The 27,855-nt window shown below is 36.7% G+C and overlaps 1 protein-coding gene across 2 annotated transcripts in view; it reads left to right on the top strand.

Annotated features, from left to right (window-relative positions):
* Positions 1-27,855, top strand: part of PARD3B (par-3 family cell polarity regulator beta) — a 431,714-nt gene that overhangs the window by 217,371 nt on the left and 186,488 nt on the right. Inside the window, exons 11-15 of one of the 2 annotated variants that reach the window (XM_074872992.1) lie at positions 3,463-3,648; positions 9,789-9,947; positions 15,234-15,363; positions 20,758-20,857; positions 22,973-23,088. In XM_074872992.1, coding sequence (XP_074729093.1) covers positions 3,463-3,648; positions 9,789-9,947; positions 15,234-15,363; positions 20,758-20,857; positions 22,973-23,088 — 691 coding nt within the window. Of the gene's footprint in view, positions 1-3,462; positions 3,649-9,788; positions 9,960-15,233; positions 15,364-20,757; positions 20,858-22,972; positions 23,089-27,855 lie in introns of both variants that reach the window. The other variant, XM_074872991.1, reaches the window with a different exon arrangement.

The raw sequence follows: 27,855 nt of genomic DNA, 5'->3' as shown, positions 1-27,855 counted from the left end.
ATGGTCGTCAAATGTTATAGATTCCAAATTAGATACTAAGCAAAGCAGAGGAAACAAAATACTGACAAAAATTTACTGTACTTGTCTGGTGTCCTGCTGAGTACATCTTAATGTTTGATAGATGCAGGCATCCAGGTGTGCAGACAGTGATCTCGAGGTTACTTAACAAGAGCTAATGCACAGCATAGTTATGTTAAAGGAAGTTGGGAAATACTATAGAACATTGAACAACTCTGTTACTTTTTTTATTGCTCTGCTTTTAGCAATTTATTTGTATGAGAAATAATACTGAAAAATTATGTAATACCTTTATCTCAGTAAGTTTATAGTGGGAGTGTTCTAGTGACGACCTAGTCAGCCTTTTTTCCCCAGATATCGAGGGCAAAGGTTTTCTTTGAGACTCACCGACATTTCCTTGTCTGCTATTTGAGTTATTTCTTATGTCAAAAATTGCCTGCAAAGAAAAAGGGGAAAAATGCTACTGTAAAGTGTTTTGAAGACTATTATTATGTCCCCTTTTAGGCTTTCTTTTTTTCTTTTTTTCCCAAGGTTAAACAAGGTTGTTAGATTGCTGTCCTCTGGAATCCCTCCAACTTGTTTCTTGAAGCCTAGAGCTGAGCACAGTGCTGCTACGGAGCCTGTGCCCATGCTGCAGAGAAGGGGACAGCATCCTGCCTCCTACAGCCACCACCACTCCCAACACTGCCAAGGCCTTGGGCACAGCCTTGTCATTAGTGTCACGGGTGGGTCAGAAACAAAAGCGATAGTACAAATGAGAATGGTATTGATTAGAGTGCTTGACTCAATTTCAGACTCATCTACCTAGTTTTATTTTCATATATTGGCTTGAGGGACATGTATAGATCCTGTTGTCTTTGGCTTTTTACAAGTTTGTGTTAACAAATGCATGAAGTCCTTAGCCTGAAATTAATGTACCTCTTGGAGCTTAAAGTGAAACAGGTAAGATGCTCCTGAGAAACAAGCTACAAAAAAATACATAATCTTTTCTTGACAAAAATACTGTGCCACCTTTTCCTTGAAAGTTTGTTTTTTTTCAGAATAATAGCCTTTGTGCCAGGGCTTACTTTCAGCCATCCCCATTAAAAATTGATCTGAATGGGACCAAATTCAGCTTTATATGAAGTACAAGTTCATGTTGAGGTAACATTATAAAGCAATTTGTGACTGCTGTGTAGAAGGTAGGCATGGACACATAACAACCCCCCCTCACTGCTTTCCTCATGGTATTGGGAAAGACAAAACCACAGTATTGACATACAGAAGGGACAAGATCTGATGCGGGTGTCATAGATTAAAGTGGAAGAATAGCAGCAGCACACAGGAACTTCTTGCTTAGGGGACCAGGAAAGAAATACAAAATAGATTGTCCTGAAGGGCTGCAGGAGACGTCACATGTCTGGGACTCTGAGACAGATTTCTTCTCTCCAAATCTGGGCAGGATGTGCCATTCAAGTAGAGTTCTAATCTAACAGTTCTGAATCAGCTGACAAGAATATGTGCATTTTGAAAAACAAAAGATTGGGTAGAAAAATCTTTCCTCTAAAATCTTGAGAAAGTTAAATGCAAAATGCTTATTTTAGAAGGCCAATAATAGTGGGTTTTTCTCTTACACTGATTCCTTTGAAGGAAGTCAGAGCAGGTGTGCTTACAAATTATCATTCTGTATTGTTCACAGAAGTATGAATTTGTGGAGTTTTGGGGGATTAAGTTCAGAATGTCTCTATATCCACAGCTAAGAAACAAAAGTGACAGATTTGTAACTGAGAATTGTCTACTTCTAGTGAACAAAGACAAAACCACAAATGAGTAACACAGGTACTGGAGATGAGTGTTGGCATCAGGACAATTGTCAGTGTTGGTGCTATGTCATTTTTATATTTGGCAGTTAGACAAATTGTGTTGACTTAATGTCATGTAGTTACATTCCAGGAACAATTTGATCATGGTGCATATTGGGATTGAGGTGTATAGTTGTAGCTCTCTGGCTCACTCAATTCCTCTCTAGCCAGTAGCTGCTTCTCATCCCATGCTGAAAGAGCATCTGAAACAAATGAAACTATAATTAGTGGTTACTGTTTCTAAGTTTTTGTTGCTTCAGGATATCAATTTCTGCTCTTAGTTCTGTGATCATACTTGTTGATCAGACAGCATAATAGATGAATATATGGGACTACTCTGGCTGCTGAGAAAACATCTGTATTGCTGGCACCTTTGCTGACAATTTCATTGATACTGTATGTACCGCAGCTTAGGCTCTGGAAACAATCTTTCATTAGGTAAAAGGAGGATTGGCCCAGCTACTACATTCCTCCTTGCATGTGGCCTCTCCTTGACAATTTAACATAAGACTTTGTCACCCTGGAAAGCAGACCCCCGTCATCTTTTTCAACTTGTACTTGTCTGTGTATTTCCTTTTCATAGGTTTGTTCCTATTAATTTTTTAACACCACTGTTACAAAGAACAGAAAATGTCCAAATGACAAGAAACATAAACTAATTCTTTGTCTTAGATTTATATGGAGAAGGAAGAGTCAAATAAAATTGGATGTGATGCGTAAGGTCTTTTCCGCTAATGCTTTCCATGAACACTTTACTCCATAGTAGGTCTTCTTGTCCTAGTTTTGTTTCTGTAGAGTGCCAGTATGAATATTTCAGGCAACAGTTTGATTTTGTTTAATTTCATGATTCTAACCTGCTTTAAAAAAAACAAAACAAACACACACCGACAACATAAAAGCCTACAAAACTGCAGGTACATTATACAGTAAAAGGAAGTTCTTTCTGATCTTCCCTAGCTATGGATACTTGACTTGGCAGTCTTGTAAACAACAATCTAATCTAGGAAGAATCTGGGGATCAACCTATACCAGAAGGGAAAAAAAAAAAACCAACGCAAACCTCTATGGAATAAAAGTATGTACAAAGGGAGTTAGTGCAGAAGAAGTTGCTGTGTTTTCAATTTTCACCCTTCACTTCTGTTACACCAACTTCCTGCTGTAGTCAGGTTTAAGGGAGGGATAATTTTTTAAGAATTAAACTCAATTTTCAGAGGGGAATGGGATTTAACAGTACAACTATCATTACAGTTTGTGAGCTGCATGTAAAGATGTTGAGAGTTTTATGGCTTACATTTTTAATGCAGCTGTGTTTAAAATAAATGTCTTTTTTATATTCTGCTACAACATCAGTTTTATATCATGTGGAACTAAGCTATTTTACCTTCTATTTAGGCATATTCCTAGGTATCATTAAATAACATTTTAAGCCAGATCATGTGACAAAATGTCAGCTAAATGCATTGTTGGTTATACAGCTGCTTCTTCAAGCTACTTTCTGGAAAAGAGGACTATTTCTTGTCATATGAACCTATGGATACAACTAGTTTATGCATTGTCTCTGCCCCCTTTTCACCCATGTCTTCATCCTTATTTTCTCCAACAGAAAGGAGAGCCAAACTGCAGTATTCTTTCTCCAGAAACCACAGAGCAGCTGACCTTTGAGATTCCTCTGAATGATTCTGGCTCTGCTGGACTTGGTGTGAGCCTAAAAGGCAACAAATCTCGGGAGACTGGAGCTGATCTTGGGATTTTCATTAAATCCGTTATTCATGGAGGTGCTGCTTTTAAGGTATGAAAGAAACACATCAGACAGTGGCTGCATCAGAATTCTAACGTTTCTATGTTGAGTACTGAATCTCACTTGATAAGCATTCTAGGAATAAATACCTTTCTCACTCATTCCTTGAGGTGAACTGCAAATCTACTAATGTTTTGTCCCAAGATTCTGGTGTTGTGTGTGGTACTATTTGCCACAAGGAGAGTGAATTGGTGGAAATCTTGAGGGGCAGTTGGATGCTGCATGAGATGGGGAAGGGGGAGAAGGATAAGGGTGCGTGGATAGAAGGAGAAGGCTGCCTCCCAACTTCCCAACAGCCCACAGAAGTGCAGGGGAAAGTTTGCATGCTGCTAGGCTCAGTGACAGAAAAGTTGGATAGCTACATTTATTGTCTACCTGCACTGCCTTTGGTCCTCCCAAAGTGATACAGGCAGACCCATAAAAACCAATCAGAAGACAAACTTCTTTACAAAAATTAGAAATTGACAATTCTGTCAATGTGTTTAATTTATGCTGTAAATAAAAAGCTACCTCATAATTTTCTTTCTTTTTTTATTCAAAATTATTTTTACCACTGTAGTAAAAATGTGGCTTGGCGGAGCCTGACATCAATTGTGCAGAAGTTACTGATTGTTCTTGAGGTGGATGGAATTGGTAATATTAAATTGGTAAATGACAGTATTATGAATTGTTCTGCTCCCTCTAAGGACTATACAAGGACTGTTGTATATTTTTATGATTAAAAAGTGTTTGAATTATTTTCTAATCTTTAAGAAATCTGTTGACTGCATTTTTTCCCAAATAAAACTTGAAAAAGGTAACTTTCTTGAAATTAGAAACAAAAGTCTTAATCTTTCAGGGCTAGTATGTTTAACTCTTGTGGATCCATAATGTAATTTTTCTCTTTTGTGTTACCTCAGCAATTCCTTGCAGTTCTCTTTTCTGTAAAAATACCTTTTAATTCAGTGTATGTAAATTCCTCTACTGACATCAGCCTGCTGAGTAAGACAATTCACAGCATTAAAACTTTCATGATCATCTATTTACAGCGGCTGGTAAATAGTAATAATCAAGGATTTAGCTTTGATGTGTATGTTTAATACTTTCCCTGCTTCTATTATTTACTTGTCCAAGTCCCACAGTTATTTCAAAGCTTGGATCTTCTCAGGTATAACTGAGCCTGGTATGTGCTGTTCAGAACACTGTCCATTGTTAACTCAGGGCTAAATGACACGTGAGTAAGGTCATCTACTTGGCATATATCAGAAATGAGTTAAGGCACAATTGGTGAAATTAGGGCTTAGATAAACTCAATTTATGTGCATGTCTGCTACAGAGTACAACTCATTTTACTGTGAAAATGAGGCTGCCCTCCTTACTTTCCCTGAGTAATTGTCCACACCAGTTGCAGTAACAGTGTATATTGCCATGAATAAACTCATTGTTTTGAATAGCAAAGTTTGTGGAGCCATATTCCAGCAGCATTAATAGGCTGGCTACCTGACTTGTGTCTATGATGTGACATAAGACAACTCTTTCTAGCTTTGTGTGTTTACTACTCTCTATTCTCCCATAGTTACTCACTCCAGTTAATTTTGGCTTGAAGGGTCTGCAGAATAATAAAGCAGGACTTCTGTGCTCACACTTAAGTAAATGAGCAACTGGCACAGTTAGTCACCATGACTGGAAGATTATTTTGTCTTGTGATAACCTGTGGTCCTGTGACCTATTCTCTATTCTATCTTGTTATAACCCTTTCACCAATTAGAACTGTGTAGTAATAGATCTGAGTGTAGGCTCCAGAGCAAATGAGGTAGTAGCTGAGGCTCTAGCTTCAACCAGAACTGTTCAGAGAATCTCTCCGATGTGTTTTATACAAGTACTCACAGAATACAGTCATTTTGGCAATGTCTTAAGAACCTTACTGAATCTTACTGTTACATATGCATGGAGAACAGCTGTCTTTCTCCTGTCTAATGACCTTTATACAGAACAAAACATAATCAGTGGGTATTAGCAATTAATAAAATTTTTTGTATCAAGTTAAAAAGCATGCACATATTTGTGCATAAATATTTAAAATGTCCTTATTTTAAATGTCGTCTTGTAGCAAGTTTTAAAATAAAAAGCCTTTCTTTCCAGCTGGTAGTTGTCCAGAGCATTTTCCTGTGCTATTCATTGTAACTCTCTGAAATGGAATATTATGGATTTAGACATGTGCATTTGCTTTTCAGTGTACAAAGTTTTCTTGGGAAACTATCACAGGAGGAAATCAGAATGCTCACTGACATAAGAAGTCAGTATTTCTCACTTCTGCATTTAGAGTTTAAAATTTGATCTGATTTTGTGATATCATGCTAATTTAAGGGGGAGCTTTATCCCCTTGTCTGTACAGTCACCACTTGTCTTCAAAAGAAGACATGTAATACATCGAACTTCAACACATTTGTTTCACTGCTGAAGTAAATGCTCATTCCTTCTAATGCTGCATAAAGGTTTTGATACATTAAATTTCTTTCACCAGTGTGTTTTTTAGAATGAAGGGTTATGTATGAGATGCAGAAAAATTTGGTTGGTTACTGTTAACCTGTTATTGGTCTGAACTAAAGGTCTGAAGAGAGGCCAACATTTTTAGTGTTTTTCAAAACATTAACACATTAATCTAGCTCTGATGTGTTAGTGGCATTACAAAGTACAATAAGGAAGTTGTTAAAAAAATAAGCAAAAATTGAAGTCTTTAATTCTATACTTTATGATTTTTTTTGTCCTAGCTATAGGTTTTAGAAAATATCAATTCATCTTGCATCATACATGCTACAGTAAGACCCAGTGCTGTTGCTATAGAACCAAAAGAAGTAAAAATGCCTTAATGTTCTTAGTTGGTATTCTAACACTGTATCCTGCAGGAGTAAAAACAGTTGCTTTTGCTGATTGAACCATTATGTCCTTTCTTAATCTCCTTTTGTAATTTTTGAAGTGTCTAGTTTTTATCATCCCTGAGATAAGAGGTTACTAAGAATACTTGATACTTGTAATTATGCAGAGCCTTTCATGTGAAGAAAACTAACATTAGACTGAGTTTAAATGCATCATCTTTCCCCATAACTTTAGGGATTTCAGCCTTGTTCATCTCAAGACATCTTGGCTTTTCACTTGTGATGCATTCCTGATGATCAGGTACTTGCTGTCTACTGCAACTGAAATGCAGCAGAGCCATTATTATAGAAATAATGGAGTATTTTCTACATGTGCATTTCTTCAAATCAAGCATGGTGTAGGTTGAACGTCCTTGGGGCTTCTGAGTGCTGTTGCAGTAAATGTTGCTGCTTCTCTGCAGTGGATGGGGAAATTGGATGATTGCAGTAAATGCCATCAAGGAATTCCTTCTGAAAGAAATGTCATTGATGTGATAAGGGAAATAACTAGGTGTGCTTTGATTAAAAACATAAGTTCACAAAGAACATGGCATTATATCTCTCTGCTCTACTGTAAAAAGCATGAGTCTTGTGACTGACTGTCTGAATATGGTAGCCACGTGGTGGTAGGTTCTACCCCTTGCTGTGAGTCTCCATAAAAAAAACCAACATTTTTTGAATAAGCAAGGGAACAGTAACTTCACCCTTTATTAGACTAGCTCACTTGCAGTTTCAGAGATGGCATTTGAAAACTGTTTTGCTGAAATGCCAAATGTTGTTTTTCTACTCAGAAGCCACAAAGAAACCTACCTTTCAGAGATGAAAGAAAAAAGTGTTAAAACAACATTTAGCTTGTTTTGAGCCAAGCAGATTGTCTTGCAGTTCAGGCTTCTAAACCAGGCCATAACACCAGTCATGAAAATCTGTGTTTGGAAACTGTGTAGACATTGGGAAATTTTTTTTCCGTCTTTATAATAGCAAAAGGGTTTTCTGTGAAATAACTTCTACCTGAGCATGTGTGAAGTGTTCAGCTGTCTTCCAGCCTACCTTGTACAGGTGACTTAGCAAGTGCAGTTGATCAGCATTTATAAAGCATGCACACCTTTTTTCTCTGATCATGGTTGAAGTGTTGAATTCAAGTTGAATTTTGCATTTAAGTGGAGCATATAACAGAGTGGGAAGAAGAGAGATGCATCGAAAGAAGTTCTTTAAGAACTGACATTACTAAAATATAAATAAATACAGAGTCTCATGCAAAAGTATTACAAGGCAAATTAAAAATCAGGCCAATTCAGAGCTTTCTGAGACTGCAGTGATTAATTTAAAAATATGCATTCTCTTCAGGACAGTTGCATAGTCAACAGATACAGTCATGACAAGATGCATTTGACATTGTATTTGCATATACTTTAGTAAGAAGCTTTAACAGGTTTTTATACGTGGGTGTTTATCCACAGAATGGAAAAAAAGTAATCCAAGAACCTATGGGACCATAGGAGGAGGACATGAGGACCTGTAAAATTTTCGGTCTTAGAGAAACTCACAAAAAATAAAATCTTATTTCCTTAAACTCCTGTTGCCATGAGTGGCTCCATTCATTTCAGCAAATTTTGACAGAACACAAAGGAATTGCAACATGTGCAAATAATAAAACTCCTAGTTCAACAATGTTAACTCTTCTCTCCCTAAACTTTAGCATGTGTGATGGCATCATTTTGTATGTAGAGAAATGGTGGGGTTAACCTATTGACTTCGGCTGTATGTAAGTTTATGTTGGCATGAAATATTCAGCAGAGAGGTAGGAGAGGTTTCAGTATCTTTTCCAAATGCCATTGCTGTTTCCTATCCTCCATTCCCATACCCTCCTGAGAAAAGTTTTATTTCTCTTCATTTTCCTTCATTGAGTGACTCATCTCCCAGTTCTGTCTTTCCATCTTCTTGTCCCTCCCAGTTTATTTTGGATTCTGGTATATGCCTTTCTTCTTCAGCTCCATGGCTATTCATACTCTGCCGTGGTAATGATGATATCCAGTTCCAACAAAAATAACACTTAAGGAAGCTGTGTTTGTCACAGCTACTGTAACTCACTTGAGCACAAATGACTTAGACTTGGCAGCAATAGCAGAATAGTTAATTGAACAACTTAGTGATAGAAATAAAAACCAAAAAAGTATATATATTTTGGATTACTCAGATGCAGAAATATGTAAACAGTTCAGACAAGTGCCTTATGAAGAGTATGTAATGAGCCTATGAATGAATCAGATTAATTTTAACCAAGCAATGTATTTGTATGAAAGTTCTTTCCCTGCTATTCTTTCTTGACTGCCCTTCTATATTGGATGTCTTCAGTTTCTTACTCTTTTTCTTCCTTCTGTTGCCAACCTGATAATTGTGAACTTGACAAGCTTTAAAAGAAACTCTTGTCTCTTAATTAAATAGACCTTATTTTCTTGTTAAAGAGAGAAAAGTCCACAGCACATGTTTTTATGAAAAGAAATAAATCACAGGTAATAATGACAACAGTAATAGGACTTATAAATCACAAAATAGCAGTGTCCACAGTTTTATTACACCTGCAAATGTCAGTTAACCTTGGCAATGAAAGTGAATGACTTTTTTCAAAGCATAGACTACCTCATATGGCTCAACCCTAATTTTATTATTGGCAGCAGGTTTGGATGTTAAAATACATGGATGGCATTAATTAAAATAAGGATGCTTAAGTCTTAATGACCATTCTGAACTGAGAACACTACCCCATATGGTAGCATGGTAATTGTGACAAGATAGACACTAGTGAGATAATAAGACAAAATTTTTGGAGCTGTTTCTTACCAGACCCCAATAGCAGATAATAATGCATGTAAAATATGTTGTAGTACTCCTTTGCGGTTGCTCTGCAGATACTAACAGCTATGGTGTGGGTCCTTTTAACTAACCAAAAGCTCCTTTTCCTGTTTTGTTTATGGAGCTTATACAAATTAGATTGTACATGCAAGAAAAACAGCAGTGTCTACTATGTTTGTAATTCCCCTATGAATTCTTCCCAAAATACAGTAAATTGTGGGGGAAAAGGTCAATTAATTGAATTTTTAAAGGAAAGTTTCTTGTTTCTTAAATTTTAGAAAGCAATGTCTGATTATCTGCATCTTGTGTATGTAACACCTCTGCCTAATAATTCTTGATTTTTAAAAAAAATATTTTGGGTTTTTTTTTTTGTTTGTTTGCTTGTAGGATGGTCGTTTGCGAGTAAATGATCAGCTTGTTGCAGTAAATGGGGAGTCACTTCTGGGCAAGTCAAATCATGAGGCTATGGAAACATTGAGGCGCTCCATGTCCATGGAGGGGAACATTCGTGGGAGGATCCAGCTGGTAGTTCTCCGGAGACTAGAGGTGCAGATAGAGGTGAAGCAGTAAATGCATTTATTAAGATAAATGTCTTTCCAGACCCAGTGTTTTTGCATACAGGAGATGATGGCTAAAGTCTTGGTCACAGAGAGCTCCTCCTGGCAGAATGAATTCTTGACTTCCTGGAGTCAGGATTCACACAGTGTTTCTGGTTGGTATCTTCTGGTCTTGCTGTTTCTGTTGAGACCAAGCTAAATGTTGCCTCTTATTTTAATTTGACGAAGTGTTAGAACAAAAGCAAATGTGGTCCCAAAAGGGTTAATTTGGGACTAATGTTTTGATGTAGTTTTGACTGTCTGCTACCTCCTCAAGGCAGTAGCTGGGATAGAGACAGTTTGAATTCTTCTGATTTCATTTGTTGTCATGGTCAGAGACTTCAATATCTTAGCATGATTTGGATTTTCATTCACTATTGCTTTTTCAGTTTCGTTAGTATTTAAATTCACTCCACTTTTTTTTTCTTCTTTTTTTTTTTTTTTTTTTTTTACCGTCAAGGAATTAATATTTTACTTTACCTCGTCAGATGAGGGCCCACCACTTTGGGATGGGTTTCTGAGTTGATTAACATAAAACTTCCTTAAGTAAGGTAACAAAATAAGAGAAGAAAGAAATTTGAAGTTATGTTTTCTAGACCTCATATACATTGATGTTTGTCAATCACCTCTTATTTTGAAAAAGTTTGGTTTTATGATCTCTCTTGCTCCCTCTCTTTCATGCATTCACATATGCACACTCTTTCTTCATATTTACATAGATAATATGTATGTATGCTGGCTGCCCTTACTACTCAACCCAGTTTTAATTTTGACCCTTGAGTAAATATTTTAATGGTTTTTCAACATCTGTACAGTTCATTAAAATAAAAATACATACAAGTGGATTTGTGGTATAAAAGGTTGTAATAAATCTCATTATAGAATTCCAAGAGATGATTTCAAGTTTCTTATTTAATAAGCATTGCTGGAACATCTTAAAATGTTAAGAACAATCATGTTTGTGGGTGTATTTGCATAAAATATCAGAGGGGGGAAGAGAATGCAAGTATCCTTTTGGTATAATTAGCTCAATATTTTTCTGATAATTTTCTATTTGATTTACTACCATCATTGATTGATTGAGAAATGGATTTAGAAGCATATTACTTTCTGAACATTATGCTCTAACTTTATTGGGAGGACACTTTGCAAAAGTGTCACTATGAATTGTGCCAGGAAAATATGAAAAATGTTAATTAGCAATTCCGGAATGTTAGAGGGAGACACATTTTTGCTTTCCTTTTCTTTGTGACATAACGTTAGGTGTTGTAAGGAGGAATTATGAAGTACATGTTTTATTTATTGTGCACTCTTTGGTGGGTTGTCTTGCTATAAACTAAGCTGAGCTCTTAAATACTTCCTCATAGGGGTTTATTTATAATACGCCTTGGAGACTGAGAGAGTTGGGGTTGTTAACCTGGAGGAGAGAAGGCTTTGGGGAGGGAGACCTTATTGTGGCCTATCGGTACTTAAAGGGGCCTTATGAGAAAGATGGGGACAAACTTTGTGGTAGGGCCTCTTGTGATAGGACAAGGGGTAATGGCTTTAAACTAAAAGAGGGTAGATTTAGACTAGATATAAGGAATAAATTTTTTCCAGGGAGGGTGGTGAAACACTGGAACAGGTTGCCCAGAGAGGTGGTAGATGCCCCATCCCTGGAAACATTCAAGGTCAGGTTGGACGGGGCTCTGAGCAGCCTGACGTAGCTGCAGATATCCCCGCTCATTGCAGGGGGGTTGGACAAGATGACCTTTAAAGGTCCCTTCCAGCCCAAACCATTCTGTGATTCTGTGATTATTATTTTGCTTGTTCTATTTAGATTGCAAGTGGATGGAGGAAGGGGCTTTTTGTTCTGTTTTCCAGTTAGGGCTCCAAAGACTACCTCAATGCAAGGAATTGTAAGTGCCTCCTGTGGTATACCTTGTTGTGTAAGACAGTGGTGAAGGAGGTGAGGTGTTGTGTTGGTATTTCGTTCCTTTTCAGAAGCGACTGTGTTCTGGCCCAAGGAATCGGAGCAGGTCCTGGTACTGTTTTGGGAAACTGTTTCAGTGTAGTGAGCTTGCGTTATTTTTGACAGGTACAGTTCTGTTCTTCTAATTCCTGTGGCTCTTCCCTCCAGAAAGCTGAAGCTTGTTTAAAGCTTTGAAATACTGGCAGAAATGTCTCTTACATTTCAGAAGTTGCAAACAGTTTGGGATTTGTGTTTCAGAACTGTCCTGTTGTAACGGGGATATTGTAATGGTGTGCTAGTGAGATAAGCTAATACCATTGCTATTGTGAAAGCAAATCCCTCCTAAAAGATTAAACCCAAACCAAATGTAACGCAATTCTTGTGTGGAGGTTTGAGACATCAACCCTTATTTTATTTAAGGTCCAATTGACATGTTTGAGGAAGATAACATGTAAATTGCCGTTAGAAACGCACACATAACCCGCTTATGTGCCAGCTTCCTGGTATATGCAATATGGAGCCTAACAGAAAGCCCACCCTAGTCTGACTTCAAAAGGTTGGGAAGGGCACTGGCTCTGTACTGCAGCTGAGGAGCTGAAGCATAGTAGACTTCTACTGAAAGTGCCGAGTAAGTGCGAGCTAGTGCCTGCTTTGTGGGGTGGAGAGGCTGAGGTGTGCACAAGGCTGTAGGGATGGAGACGGCCCTGTCCTTTGATATACTTATCATACAGTAAATATCTTTTGAGAATGTGTATGAATAAGAGAACACGCCTTCATCTTTTGGGGAGCTTAGAAGTCTCTTCTGCAAAGAACCAGAAGGCCGAGTGTGTTCCTAAGCTGCTTACCAGTCTTATGCGGAGCGGCTGAGGGAAGATGGGTTGTTAGTGTGGAGACAGGGAGGCTGAGGGGAGACCTAATCGCTCTCTGCAGCTACCTGAAAGGAGGTTGTAGTGAGGTGGGCGTGGGTCTCTTCTCCCAAGGGACAAGTGATGGAACAAGAGGAAAAGGCCTCAGGTTGTGCCAGGGGAGGTTTAGATTGGATATTCGGAAAAATGTCTTCACCGAAAGGGTTGTCAAGCATTGGAACAGTCTGCCCGGGGCAGTGGTGGAGTCACCATCCCTGGAGGTATTTAAAAGACCTGTTGACATGGCCATTGGGAACATGGTTTAGTGGTGGACTTGGCAGTATTAGGTTAATGGTTGGACTCAATGATCTTAAAGGTCTTTTCCAACCTAAATGATTCTAGGATTCTATTCTATGACGTAAGAAAGGTAGCTCACCTTCAAATAAAGCTCACTCCTGCAATTTTTCTTCATTTAACAAAAGCCAAAGTTTTTAAAAACAACTTCCAATCAAACATCAGATTGACCTAATAAAAATATGAGGCTGCTTTTTATAGTTAAGTGTATAGTTTTGTATATTAGATATATGAATTTTAGATAGATAATTAGATAATAGATGTATGAAAGAGGTAAATAATCTTGACTCATGCCCTGTGAAGAATGCATAATGAGGTCTTGATTGAATCAAATTTATTTTAGACAGGAATTAATTTTTATAGGGTAGTCTTTAGGTTCAATTGTAATTCCATTTGAGTCTGGAGACCATAGCAGAAATGGGTTGTTGCCCATTCTTTCCTTTCCCAAAACCAGCTTCCTGAGTACTGCATCTCAGCTTGGTAGAAGGAGAATACGTTTAGAAATGTATTACTGTTTTTATTGGTCAGGACGCTAATGGAGGTCTTCCATGACAGCTATGTTTTATAAGCTGAATACTCTAATTAGGCTGGTTACTGATCAGTTGTTGGGATATTGATTGTGTCATTTATCAAAGAGCTGGAAAAGCAGATCTGTTGTCACTGTTAATTTAAGACTCTCTCTCTATCCCAGTGGGTACAAGTCTCCAATGTAGTAGCAGTTTGGATGTTGCAAGGCTTAATTTAGCTAGCAGTATCCATGAGAAAGTAGTAAATGTGGACCTCATGATGTAAGGAATCTTATGTAAACTAAAGAATTTCTAAGGTAACAAGAAGAAACATAATTGTCAGTGGCTGTGGTGTGTGTGTTTCTGTACTGAGGTTCAAAATAACCTTTTCAAATGACTCATGATTCACTGAGAAGAAGAGAATGTTGCATGTACAGCCTGTCCACTGAGACTCCATTTGTAGCCATATTGTTGCTTGAGCATCCCACCATTGATTTGTGTTCTGAGGTGCATTTTTTTGCCCTTTTAGAATTATTTTTTATTGTTGTTATAGTATAATGATACTATAATTATAATTATTAAGCTTGAAAGGCAGGTTGCAAAGTGATGTAACACATCAGTGTCCTTACACATTGGTTTGCAGGCAATCATTTGCCAATGCATTAAACTTCTCACATCATTTTACAAAGAAATCATATGGGTTAGATACATACATTTCTTTTGTAGATGTGACTATGAAATTTAAGGAATGATATATTTACTGTAACATTTGCTGGCATAATGAACATGCACTTTAAAAATAGAAGCCAGTTGGAGGCCCCTTCAAGAAACAGATATAAAATCACAGAAACTATAAAGGTTATTTTGAAAACTAGCCACAATATTCCCCTGTGTGGGTTTTCTTTTTTCACTGAATAACAAGTACAGAAACGTCTTTCTGGGTCTGTCCCAGTTTTAGAAACTGTGATTTTTAAATTTTTTTTTCCCCTTTTTTTCTTTTGAGCAACTGCTCAGGAGAATAAATTAGGCGATATGGCATGTATGGGGGGGTGGGAAATGTCTCAAAAAGAAAAGCTGACTAGAGGTGTGACAGGAGTTTGTTTAGCTGCTAGCCAGAAGACCTGCGTTTGGGAGTTTGGTGTAACTCCTTACTTGCAAAACTGCTCTAGTGTGTGATCATCAGAACATATGTACTCAGTCTCTGAGAGAAGGGAACCAGCTGGCTGGCAGAAAAATACCATTGGCATTGCCCGTGTTCTTGTGTTGACAATGTCACAAGCTGCCCTCCCAGATGGAGAATTTGAATGAAGCCAGTTGTGGGTCATAAAAAAAAACGTCCTCGTTTTTGTGTATCATTCTTAATGATTGTTATTGCTTTAGATACCGTCTTATTTCATGGTCAGCAAAAAACAGTCATTTTGAAGATATCTTTCAAGTTTCTCATTTGAAAGTAAGCAATGTACAGTGAACGTGTTACATTACACTGTATTTGTGTACTGTCTGTAGTGATGGCTGATCTTCTGCATTGTTGAACGTTTAATATTTTTTTGTTATAATGTGTGGTTCTGTTTTTCCCTTAGGAACGCTCAGACCAGGGACTCTTCCAAAAATCAGCCTTTGATGGAAGTCATAATTTTGCAGCTGCTTACCGGCGCAATGATACTATTCTTCAGCAATTTGTCACGTGCAGTCCTCAGGAAAAAATAAAAGGTACTCTCTAGATATCCTTCTCTGTGCTAAAAGAAGGTGCTTTGTGGTTTTGTTTTTTGAAATCCACAGCCACTAGAAAAGCAGTTAATTAATTAGAGTAAGTGCACACTATGTTACTTTGAGGCTTGAAGATCCAGCGAGGGTGGGAGAGCTGACTCAGAAGTTGTGAATTAGATTCCTGGCAGAAATTCCAGTTTAAGTAACAGTTTCTAGCTCGCTGCCCCAACACGTAAGGTTGGATAAAAAACAAATGATGAGTGCAAAATATATGTTGTCAAAATGTTTATTTTCTATATATCTTTAATGAGTGCAATGATTTTTGCACTGACTATTTAGATTATGTCCCAGGTTATTATAAGCTAAATTAATTTATACAAAAGCGTGATATTCATAAAGTACACTTGCTTATTTTAGACTTAAACGTAAAACCTGTTCAAAGGTTAGAAACATTCCCTTAATTTACAAATTGGAATTACGTTAATGAACTCATTAAATAAAATTAGGTAGACGTGTACATTGTACAAAGAAAACCTACATATATGAGCGTATGCAAGCATATAAGTAAGAGCTTTTAAGACCACTTAGTTTCCTGTGTTCTTTCATTTCTGATGGCATAGTGTACTATCTATCCAGTTTGCACCTGACTCAGTAAGGTACAAGTTATTTGAAAAGTTTTAGGTATTTGAGATGGTCTTGACCCCGGTCCTTTTACGTGTGCTCTTATCCTTCAAGCCAAGCACATACTTAAATACATTCCAGTAGGAGAAAAGTATTTTCTTTGATGTAGTTGAATTATGCATGATTTTTCTCACTTCCCTAGACAACTGTGGAATCTGGGTTGCCTGCAAAAAGTAATTTCATAGGCTGCCATGATGACTGTGTGGGGTACTTTTAACCAAAACCAGAGAGCCCATATCTGTAAAGCTCAAGAGAAACTCCCTTATAATTTAGGGGTAAATCATTTGTGACTTCAATATTTCAAAAGTGTGACTCCAGGTAAAAATTAGATATAGACTCAAGTATAGTAAATATTCAAGGATCAGATCCTTTTGTTTAGATCTACCTTATATTTCTCTTGTATGGAATTTACATTGATTCTGTAGTTACAGGAAAAAAGGGTCATCCTCAGAGCTAGCCTGCCCTGTAGATTTAGTCATTGCCAAAGGATCAGAAAGCAACAAATACCTTTAAACACTTCCTTAAAAAACATATAAAAGCAACTGGTCTGGAACCACTGATACAGGTGAATGGCAGCAGGTAACTTTAAGTGAAAAGTTCAAAACAAAGAATGTGGAAGAGCTGTACTTTCAGATAAGGATTCTCCAGCTGTAATCCAAAAATCAGGATGAGTAGTTTGCAGATCATTCATAAAATCCTTTTCAATAAACACCTCTTTAATTAAAGAATGGTGATAAGAAGGCATTATAGCAAAAAAATATGATTGCCTCAGAAGAGAATGTGTGTCAGATATGGAAAGCATGCTCTGGAGTGCTGCTGAGGGCTACTGTCAGGGAGGGTTTGGCATGGCTGGGGCTTCCCAGGCATGGACTGGGAGCAGTTTCTTTCTCTAATTTTGAAGTTGTAGTATTAATTATTATTGAGCTAATACTCATTCTGCTTTCTGCATGAGCTTGTTGCTTATTGCCAGTCACAGGTTCAAAACTTGTTTTTTGCACTGTTTCTTCTAAAGTTTTGTCCTCAATCTTTCAAGGCAACTGTAAAGGCAAAACACTGCACCTGTGCACAATCCTTATTTAACTCAGTTACGAACTTTAGGTTGTATGTCTGTTTAAGGATGTGCATCACAGACATAGTGAGCTTCTTGTCAGTCCTTTGTACGTTCTTGTGGTGTACTATCCAGATCTTGTATGTAGAAGTAGGATTGGTACATTTTTACAAAGAATAATAAAAGATAGAAGAGATTTTTAACATAATATAGGATCTAAGTAAGAATTTAATGACACGAGCTGTATTACATTTAATAAAATGTCACTTTCTCAATTAATGTTTTCTAATAAGTTATTTCCAGTATCATTCACTGCTCCTACCAATAAAATTCTTATAAAAGCTCAGCAAAAATACACTGAAGCTTGGCCTGCTAATATTGCTCTCTGTTTTAACAGTCTTTTTTATTATACATGAGCAAGAAAAACTAATGTCTGGGGAAAAGTGGTTATAGCCAAAACATTACGTTTTGTCTTGCCTGTGGATATTTAAATGAAGGGGGAAGGGATACTGATTCAATATTGAAATGCCAGTGTTTGTTCTATTTTTGCATGAATAATACTTGCTGCCTTCAGGTCCTCACTTCTTTTGCTGCCAAGCTGTTGCACAGATTCAGTGTTTTTTAGAACAACCTCTTTGAGAATTGATACTTCAGTGCCAACAGCTTTACATTTCTGGTGTTGAAAGATTACTGGAATGTGTTTCATTAGAGGTTCTTATATATTTCTTATAACCCTACATAATAAATGGTTATAGGGGACATGCTGTCATCTCTCTGGTTAAGTAGTAGAATAATCATAAACTCTCTCTACTACTATAGACTGCCAAGTCTTCATGATTGTACAAGGAACTCTGTTTTCATACATGTGTGGTAATGTCAAGATAGAAATTAAGAAGATAAATTTTAAATTAATGTTTAAATTTTGCTTGTAAACATTACATATATCTTATAGACAGACTCAATTATTTACTCTCCTAAACTGTTTCGTATCTGAAAATTCAGTACATTTTGTTTAGTGGCTTAGCTGTTCCTCTGATCTCTCTGGATCTGTTAACATCATTTCCTGAGGTCTTGAACATGGAGCCAATGACTGCCTCTTAAGTTAAATTCTCTCACTCTTTTGCTCCTGCTCCCATTTTGCTGGGAGCTGTAGTCCCCTGTGATCATTTCCAATTCACTCAGGAATTCTGACATTTTTCTATCTGTACCATTAGTGTACTGCAAGAAAAATGCCAGTGCTAACCTGCCACCAAACAAAGCCTTTGTGAAATGACATATCAATTACTGTGAATCAAAGTTAATATAACTACGTGATATGCTCAATCTCTTGCTATGGCTAGCAGAGGCTGCTCAAAGAGGGTAAGGCACAATGTAGGGTGTGGTGTGAATTATTTTTTTTGTCCTTCTTCCATTGGGCATCTGTTTCCTACTTCGTGTAGTCAGTGGTTTAGGGACTTCCTAAATCATAGGTTCTGTCTGGACCATTGTGCCATTGATAACTCTCTAACTTTTAGTCCATTTCTTAATATTTTTTTTTTAAATTTGGTTTCCAAAACATCCTCATGGCAATGAGTTCCATGATTTAATTGCACAGGAAAAAATACTGTTTGGTGTTTGTCCTAGGTGTGCTACTTGATAGTTAAACTTGGTGACTTCTAGTTACTGTGTACAAGACAGTCAGTGAGAGCTTCCTTTTCAACTTATGCACAGCTTTTACAGTTTCATAGACTCCTCTTGTATCCCGTTTTATTGCTTCTTACTCTAAACCAAAGAATCCTAGTCCATGTTCCTTGTAGGAATTTTTCTACATGTGCCCAACTACCCTTGCCACCTTTTCAGTATGTTTCTGAATTATATTAAATCCTTTTTCAGATAGGAAGAATGAAACCTTAGATGCTATTTAAAAACTAGGCACACCATTAACTCTCTAGATAGTGTGTTTGGACTTTTCTTAAGGCTCTAAATGTCAGTTTCCTTTTGACTTCACTAAACATATATTCAAAGAACAATCCAGTGCACTTCTATTGTATTGTTCCAGAGTGGTAATCGCTAAAATAGCCGCCTTTGTGTATGTGTCAAGAGTTTTCTCTACTCCTATGTGTATCACTTTGCAGTCACTGACAGGGAATTTCACCTGCATTTCCTACTTACCTAATATCCTGCAATCTTTTTGCAGAACTTCATAGTCTGCTTATTTGTGGTAGTTCTGAGTGTTTTTACATGAGTAAATTTTTTCATCTTCTGGTTCATCTTTCAAATCACTTAATTACATTGAACAGTATGAGTTTCCCTTTGTTCTAAGTACTTTTTACTGTACTCAGAACTTGACATTTACATCTCATCTCTGTTTTCTGTCCTTAAATTGCAACCTGAAAGAATGTGATCATAATGCAAGAAGCCAGTGTGCATATATGTTAGGTAGCATACCTGTTTTCTGCGTCAGACTGGCAATAAATGTTTTTTAAGGTCACACTAGAACTTGTCTCCTCATTTTCTCTCCTTCACTTTCTTCTGATGACATTCTCACTTTTCCTGAGATACAGGGTTCAAACTATTTCTTATCTTCCTGATCTTTAGGACACTATCCAGCCAATCAGAGTTTTACAGTATTCTTGAGCTAATAGTGTGGTTTTGTTGGGGTGGGGTTTTTTGTTTGTTTGCTTTTAGGGAACTATCTCAGTGCCCTTAGCTAATAAATATAATCTATTGCTGTCTACCTTGATCCCCTCCTTGTAAACCCTTTTTCTCTCAAGTTACTTTCGCACAGGATTGTGCAAAAAGACTAACAACAGTCAATGCAACAGAACAGTTCACATGAAAGTGTGGTATATCAGTATTGTTAAATTGCTTACCTGCCACTGAACCCCAAGTATTATTAAATGTCCATGTTTCCTGTTAAGTTGTGGAGGGGTGAAGGCATATTCTACATTGAAAAATGTAGGGACTTTTTGTAAGATTAGACCTTTAGATTGAGAGGTGAATTTACAGGACAGTGATGAACTGGCCTACAGCAGGCACAGCAATCATATGCAGGTATGTAAGTGTTGTTGCTTAGTAAATCACTGAATGGTTTAATTGAGTAGTTCATGTTTTTCTTGTTTCAAAGTAATTTTCTGGTGTGAGCTGAATGCCTTTTGTAAAGGTAAAGAAGGAATTACTATAATGGTAGGAAAATGAAGACTGTAATTTAGAAATGTCTCTTTCTTCTCTTGTTGTGGGACAACAGAAATTTTTCTTCTTCTGAACTCTTTGCTGAGAATGTGGTTCTCTTCAGTACATGAAAGGTGGGGTAAATGCTCCACATCAAAAGGAATGAAAGCGTGAACCTACAATCAGTTAGGATGCAGCTATGTAGAAGTGAAAATCCACTCAAATGAAGTAAAGCAATTTGTGTCTTGCACACAACTTCACTATAAGCACAAAGTTTCCCTATATTTATCTTTAATTATGCATATGCAAATCTGAAAATCAGCTCTTCAGGAAATCCCAAGGGGTATATTTTCTGCTTGGTGTGATTTTAATTCTAGTTTAGTTAGTTTAGGGATTTGAATAATTTGTGACTCACTTCAGCATTGCTTGAGGCCTTCCAGTCCGGTCATTGATCAGTGAACTGGTGTAATGTACTTGTTTCTGCAGCTTATTTAACCCCTTTTTAAATTTTTTTTCAGAGTTGCCAGTGTCTGATGGTGGCAATGGTGAAAACGAAACCCCTCCACCTCTCCCACCACATCCCAGTGAGGATCTGTTGAATGAGGATTATAATCATAGGTTGGACTTTGGCTATTCTTAATAGTTACAGCCCTAATTTCTCATTAGGAGTTGTGATAATAGTTGATTTTAAAATCACTTCTTATTCTGTAAAAATTTGTACCACTGTTTTTATCACCTGGATGATCCTTTAATATAAGATGGGAATGTTATTTTAGCATTTAGTACATCATTCCTTTCGGTTGTTCATAAGCTGCAGTGTGCCTGCTATCCGCATATATAGATCACAATGCCCAACGTGTGTTCCGTAAAACAAAAAGAATCCCAAAACGTAATCCCAATTTAAAAAAAAAAAAAAAAAGTTGATTTAAAGCTATATCAGTGGTTGCTATGTGTAGATGCAGACCCTGAAGTCTTTTAAAGCTTTAGAAGTCCTAGCCAGATTCAGGAAACTGAATCTTCTTATGCAACACATCAGCCAAAGACATTCTTGAGGTTACAAAATGAAGCTTCAGCAAGTTTGAACATTAAAATGTGTAGGGGAGAGATTAATGGACATTTTGCCAGTTGTAAATGCATTGGATAGATTTTTAAGATATTTTAATACCTTTTGTAAAGGCTGGTGTGCTTGATGGCAGCTACAAGCTTTAATTTCCTTAGTAAATATGGAAGTCTGGAAGTGCAGAAGACAGTGTAAACATGTTGAAGTTCATGATGGCATGTACTTTGTCACAAGTAGCAGCACAGCATTCAAATCAAGCATTCATACTTCTGATGCTGAAAATTTCATGTTGAACACTGTTTACTCATTTTGTGCGTATTCAGTTTTGATAGTCATGCAACTGTTTTATTGCAATGATATGAGGAAAATATTAATTTCAACTAAAAACTTAGCCATACTTCTGTCCTTGTGTGCATGGATGTGATTAAAAACTACCCTTTAAATGATTGGTTGCATGTAGTATCAAAGAGTAAATATATTTTATTATGGATACTGTGAATTCTTGATACAAAGATGACTCTTGTAACTATTTTCTTTTTGCTAGCATACAGTAATTTTACTAGAGTAATTTCATAATTACTGGTTTCCTAGGCAGGTATGTATGACATGGTAAATGAACAAAAGTCTACATAGGCTAATGGAACTGCATTAAAGTCCCAACTGCAGTTGCTTGCTAGAATCTGTTCTGAATTTTTCAACAAGCTGGGAGCAAAAGCATTCTCTTAAATGATAATGATGTATTAAAATGATGATGATGAATTTACAGGTACTTTCTCCCACCCTGACTTTTTTCCAGTGTTGTAATGGTTTTCCATTTGGAACTTAAGTTCTGTTGAATTGCTGTGTCAAGTCACGCTGGTTTCACTGAAATTGCATTTCAGTGAAGAACTGGGGAAAGTGTTTTGACACTGCAAGACCAAACCTTTTGATTGAACATTTTGGAAATAAATGTTTTTAATTTTGGAACTGCTGTTTGGTTTTGGAGTATTTAAAAAGTAATTTCTGTTTCTAATTGAAAAGAGACACGAAAGATTTCAGGTGCATTGCAGTGAGGTGTTTTGAGGTCTCACATGTGAAAGTTACTTTGAGTTTCACTCCGGTGGAATTTTTAGATGTTTAGGTATTTGCCTAAGTTGAAGTAAAATAATTAAAACCCAAAACAAAACAGCAAAACCCAAACCACAATACCTTGGAATTCTTCAGAGTGTTATGGCACCCTCCATAGACCTCCAGGCTCTAGTTTCTGCAGAAGTGGTACAAGGCTGTAAAATAACTTTGTATTAGCAGATGATGTAGAATTGAGCCAGGTATGTTGGCAGTATTTTCCCAACTTTCTGTAGCATGTTATTTGGAAATACAGTAATTAAATAGAACTAGGAATATACAAAATAAAAACAAAAATAAAATCAGCGGGTCTCTTTTATTCTGCTAAATATGAGTTTTTAAAAGCGATTATCACTAAGCATTTACATTTATATTTCCATCCATGATGAAAAACGAGTAACTAGAGGTGTTAAATCTCAGAGAAGAAAGCTGAGGATCAATAACTGATTTTAAAATGCATGGCTGTAAGCAACTGGAGGAAGAAACACATGTATATTTGTGCATGCTTTAATTAGTTCACTTGTGTTTTGAACTGGTACCTAAATATTTTACTTTTTTTTTTCCTGCAGCTCTATCATAAATTCAGCAGTGCATTTAACAGAACAGCACATCAACTTCAGATCTTTAACACCAGCCCAGCAGTCTGAATCAATTAATCTGAAAGCCTCAAAAAGCATGGATCTGGGTAAGAAGGGGTGGGGTGACATACAGGTCAGCTTTTTAGCCTTAGGCCAGCTGCACCATCTCTGTTTCTTGCTTTTGTTTCTTAAACAAGAACATCAGGGAGTAAATTCTGCAGAGGAGCTACAGTGATGGGGACAATGGTCAGCCTCCTGTAGCATCTAATTGCAAGTACCCTTTTTATTAAAGCTGAGGAAAGGTTTACTTTTTTTTTCCTTAAAGGCCATTCTATCCGTTGTATTGAAATCTTAGCTGAGGAAAAGAGGGAGCATTTGTAAAAATGAACAGAAAGTATTGCTGTACAAGTTTTATATGTCTAAAAAATACAACAAAGCAGCAATAACAAAAGTCATTTTCATATAGAATATAAATGATTGCAAAACTACGCTGGACGAAGGCTAACTTTCCTAAGACAAGTTGTGTATTTCTTCAGTGACAATGACAAACACAGGCAATCAAAGTGTTGCAGTAGATCTTTATAAATGCTTGAAGAGTGATAAGGTTATGGTCCTCTACCCATCAACACTGTGCAGAAAATCTTGCAGGGTGGGTGAAGCAGAAAGTAAATGGTTCTTTCAATACGGGGAAAGCATTTGCAGATGGAAGACTGAAGGGTTACTGCAGTTGAAAACCGAGTCATGTTTTAATGAGAGTTCAAGTAAAAATTCACAAAGTTCTTAAGCCTCAAAGAAAACCAAATAAGCTTTTCTTTTTCTGTTTAATTTTTCTTTGTGGCACTCATTTTTTTTATCTTTTTTTTCAAATTCAAGTGTTGATGGAATAACTTTGAGACCTACCATTAGGATGTCTTTAGTCATACATTCGTGTGTTTTGTTGGATCAGATTTTGTACACCATTAATAGAAAATGATTAATTTCATATATAGCTTCAAGGTAGCTTTTTGGTGGTGCTGATGGGGTTTTTTTTCCTGAAATGCTCTAGATGGGTCTTAGGTTTTGTATTGTTGATTTTTATTGTCATCTTAATGTAGTATTTTAACGTAACATAAAACGTGTGTATTCCTCTAATGGAGTAAGGAAAGTCAAACAGTTATTAATACAGGATAAGAATGGATAAGAATTCATTTAGGGGAGTTCTTAAGGCAGAAATTTTAAAGCTACTGCATGACCAGATCAGAAATTCTTCCTTTTGCAGTTCTGTTCCACTGTTTTGACAGAGAGTAATGCATTAGGTATTCTTTTTAAGAATGGAAATGCTCTTCAACAAAGAAATGAGTTTACAGACTTGAGTCAAAACATATATTGTATATAGTCTACTAGAAAAAATAATGTTTGACTTTACTGAGTCTTCTTTTAGAAAGGTTTACTTATAACTCCTACAGAAGTCCCTAGAAAGAATGCTCACAAGCACCAATGTAAAATTAGGCAATGGGAGTGCCCTTAAGAGCATATTCAGAACTGCCAGGTAAATGATACTTCCTTTTGTCCTGGACTCTGTTCATTTATATTGTGAGATTCAAATTCATATAAGCAGTATGCTCTTCACACCCAGAAACAATGCTTTGAGAATGTACAAGTCACTGAATCATAGTGGTTAAAAATGAAAATAAAATTGGGTGCAAAAAATAAAATAAAATTAAAATTTGGTACAAAGATGTCTTTAAGAGCTTTCAGAAATTGTTGCTTTAGAAGGTAACTGTTGAAAATGCCTCTTGTGCTATGAAAGTAAAAACCAAAAGGGATAATAATCAGTCTGATTGGAGGCACTAAATCTTTATATGTGGTGATGTGAAGGAAAATCTATTATCTCAGTCATTTAAAGAACTGAAGGGACTGTGAAAGAACTGCACACATCCTGGTTTATATAAATAACAACAGATAACATAAAATTGCTTGCACATAGCTTGGCAAATAAAGAAACTGAGGAAGATGAAAGCTAGGACCTTTTGCAGTTGTACTCTAGCAAGCAGTGCAGCACCATGTTCAACTTTCCACCTTTTGAAAGTTTTCTAAGCAGAAGCTTCTGGCTGGAAGGGTAAAAGGAGAAGAAACATGAAAGTCTTAAGTGAATTAACCGCAATAAAAAATACTTCTAATGCAAATAAAATCCCAATAATTTGGTATATAAAACTGCACTTTCGAACAGAGCATTCATATAATGCACACTCCAAAATGGATTTTTTGGGGAAAGAAAGTTATTTCTTTGTTTTATATTTCACTCATTACCTAACTTCAGTCATGACCTGTCGTAACTTCTCATCCCAACATGCAGCCGTGTACCCATTATTGATTTCAGTGCATTGTTTGCCACCAAAAAAAAAAAAAAAAAAAGAGATGGGAAGTGCTGCTGTCTTCATCTTCCAGACCCGGAGTTGAGGTGGTGAGAAAGATTTGTTCAGCATCACAGAGGAACTATGCAGCAGATTTGGTAACAAAGAGGAGGTGTCCCCTCTCTGAAAGTGCTTGTATAACTGCTAGGCCCTCTTTTTCCAGTAGTCATGGGATGCTGTCCACTTACTGCTTTTCTTTTGTTCTCAAGTTCTGCCAATCCCTTCCAAAATAAATCTAACACGATGAACAGAAAAATCACAGAATTGGAGTCCAGGAGGAGAGCTCTGACACCTTACAAAATGTGGCTTAGATGCTGTTTCTTTCCTCTTAAACCAAGTTGTCTCTGAATCAGGGGTCTATGCAGATCTGGGAAGACAAAACCAGACTTTTGGGTTACAAGGTCCAGAAATCACCTGGTTGTCTCTAGACCAGAATAACATAATGAACTCAGCAGACAACAGAATTGGTGTAATACAGGGCGTAAATGTGAAATCTGTACTGCTGTTCACTTATGAAACATTCTACTTTACCTTGAAACGTGTATAATGCATCCATTGCGTATTATAAGATTACAAACGCATGGATTGCATAATGGCATCACCATCAGAAGGATCATCAAAGGCAGATAACAGAAAATTTTAAACATGAGAGACCTGAGAATCCAGATATTGCTACAGATTGTGAACCTTACGAGAAACTAGTAAATTCATTAAATTAGGGAGCTAATGAAATTGTATAGTAAGGGTCTTTTTGGCTTTGATGAGTGTTGATGTATACACAAGAAGCAAATCTGTTAAATATAGACTAGTCTGTAATTACATAGATTTACAATGGAAACCCATTTAACATTGATGTTTATCTTTTTGGTTTTACATATTTTAGGCCCAGAAACGTTTGAGTGCTTAATCTGTTTTCCAGTCATATCAATTTACAAAATAATAATTATTATAATTATAAATTAATATCCTCAGTGAATAATATCAGGAAATAAGGATGGGTGATCAAAAAGTGTTCAGTACAGCTAACATGTTGCATCAATTTGTCATTTTTACTCACTGGAGCAAATCTTGCAATGAAAGGAATTTTACGCATGCAGAGAAAAATGTAAGTTACGCACCAGTAGGGCAGATATGGTTTAGTTTATTGACTCTTGGTGCATTTCTGTATTGTTGATTGGACAGCTGGACAGGAGCAGAGGGCATGAACCACTGCCACCAGGTTGTTTAGTCAGGGCTCTATGCCGTCATGCACGTGCCAATGAGTCATACGAACTGACACAAATCTTAATTGCTCAATTCACAAATAGCATGAATCCAAAAGTAGCGTTGTCCGGAGCTGGTGTATTTGAAGAACTCAAGTTGCTTGCAGGTGAGTTAGTTTTTGCTTGAATCTACTTCAAAATAAAAATCAGTGGCCTGTGTGAGTTACTGAGTTACTGTTGAACAAATTAAAAAAAAATACAAAGAGGCAAGTATAGTGCTAGTGATAATTCCTTTGGCTTTGTAGGCATGAGCAGAACCTTGCTTCGTATGTGCAGATGTCCTTGCAAAAAGTGTATGGAGGCAGGGTGACTGGTTTTCTGCTTTAGCATCCATCATTTACACAGTGGTCAAAGGCTTCTCAAAATTTAAAGCTTCATTCAGAGTAGTAAGGTACAGATTAGTTCCATATCAGCTATAAGTCCTAATGTTCTTCCCTGCTGCTGTGTTGAGATAATGAAAGCGCTTTCTGGATCACTGGTAGAGTTCATATCCTGTGTCTTTTGGTATATCTTTTCTTTGCCTTGTCTACTTTTATTTTGAACTGGTGGTGATAAAAGAGCACAGCCAGCCCTTTCCTTCTACTTATCCTGGCACCTGACACGTCCACTCGGTTGCATAAATTTTTTTGTTATGGATGATGGTGTTTGGCTATGTTAGTATAAGGAGAAACTTTTCTTTGCTGTGATTTCAAGAATTTATGCAGGGCCAAATGAAGTCTGACTTAAAGTGCATGCCTGTACTGACCAAATGTAGACTGCGTGCCAAGTGTTAAAATTAAGCAAAACAAATTCAGAAATGCTGGAAATACATGTCGTGTTGTCCTTTTCCACTTAAGTGGTACACTTTTTTGAAACTTAACATCAGATTGAAAATGAAGAAGAAATCAATGGCTTCTATACAAGTCATTGGAAGGATGATTTTCTCTTTCCTTTAACAACTTTCTATAGACACACATTTTCCCATACATAACCACAGTTGCCTAGAGAAGAATTTCTATATAATAATTCATCAGAATCCATTTTCAGTAGTATTTCTTCTAACTGTATTAAAAACATAATTTTTGTGGAGAATGAATGGCAATATGGATTTTTTTTTTAGAAATGTTGTATTGGAAGGCGAAAATCAGTGTGCTCTAAAAAAAAGAAAGGAAAGAAGGTGTTTTATTATTTATCTTCAACACCCATATTTTCTGTAAATCTTTATGCACAGGAGTGATTT

This window comes from Strix uralensis, chromosome 6 (genome assembly GCF_047716275.1).
Source record: "Strix uralensis isolate ZFMK-TIS-50842 chromosome 6, bStrUra1, whole genome shotgun sequence".
Lineage (NCBI taxonomy): Eukaryota > Metazoa > Chordata > Aves > Strigiformes > Strigidae > Strix > Strix uralensis.
This window is presented reverse-complemented; position numbering and strand designations above follow the sequence as displayed.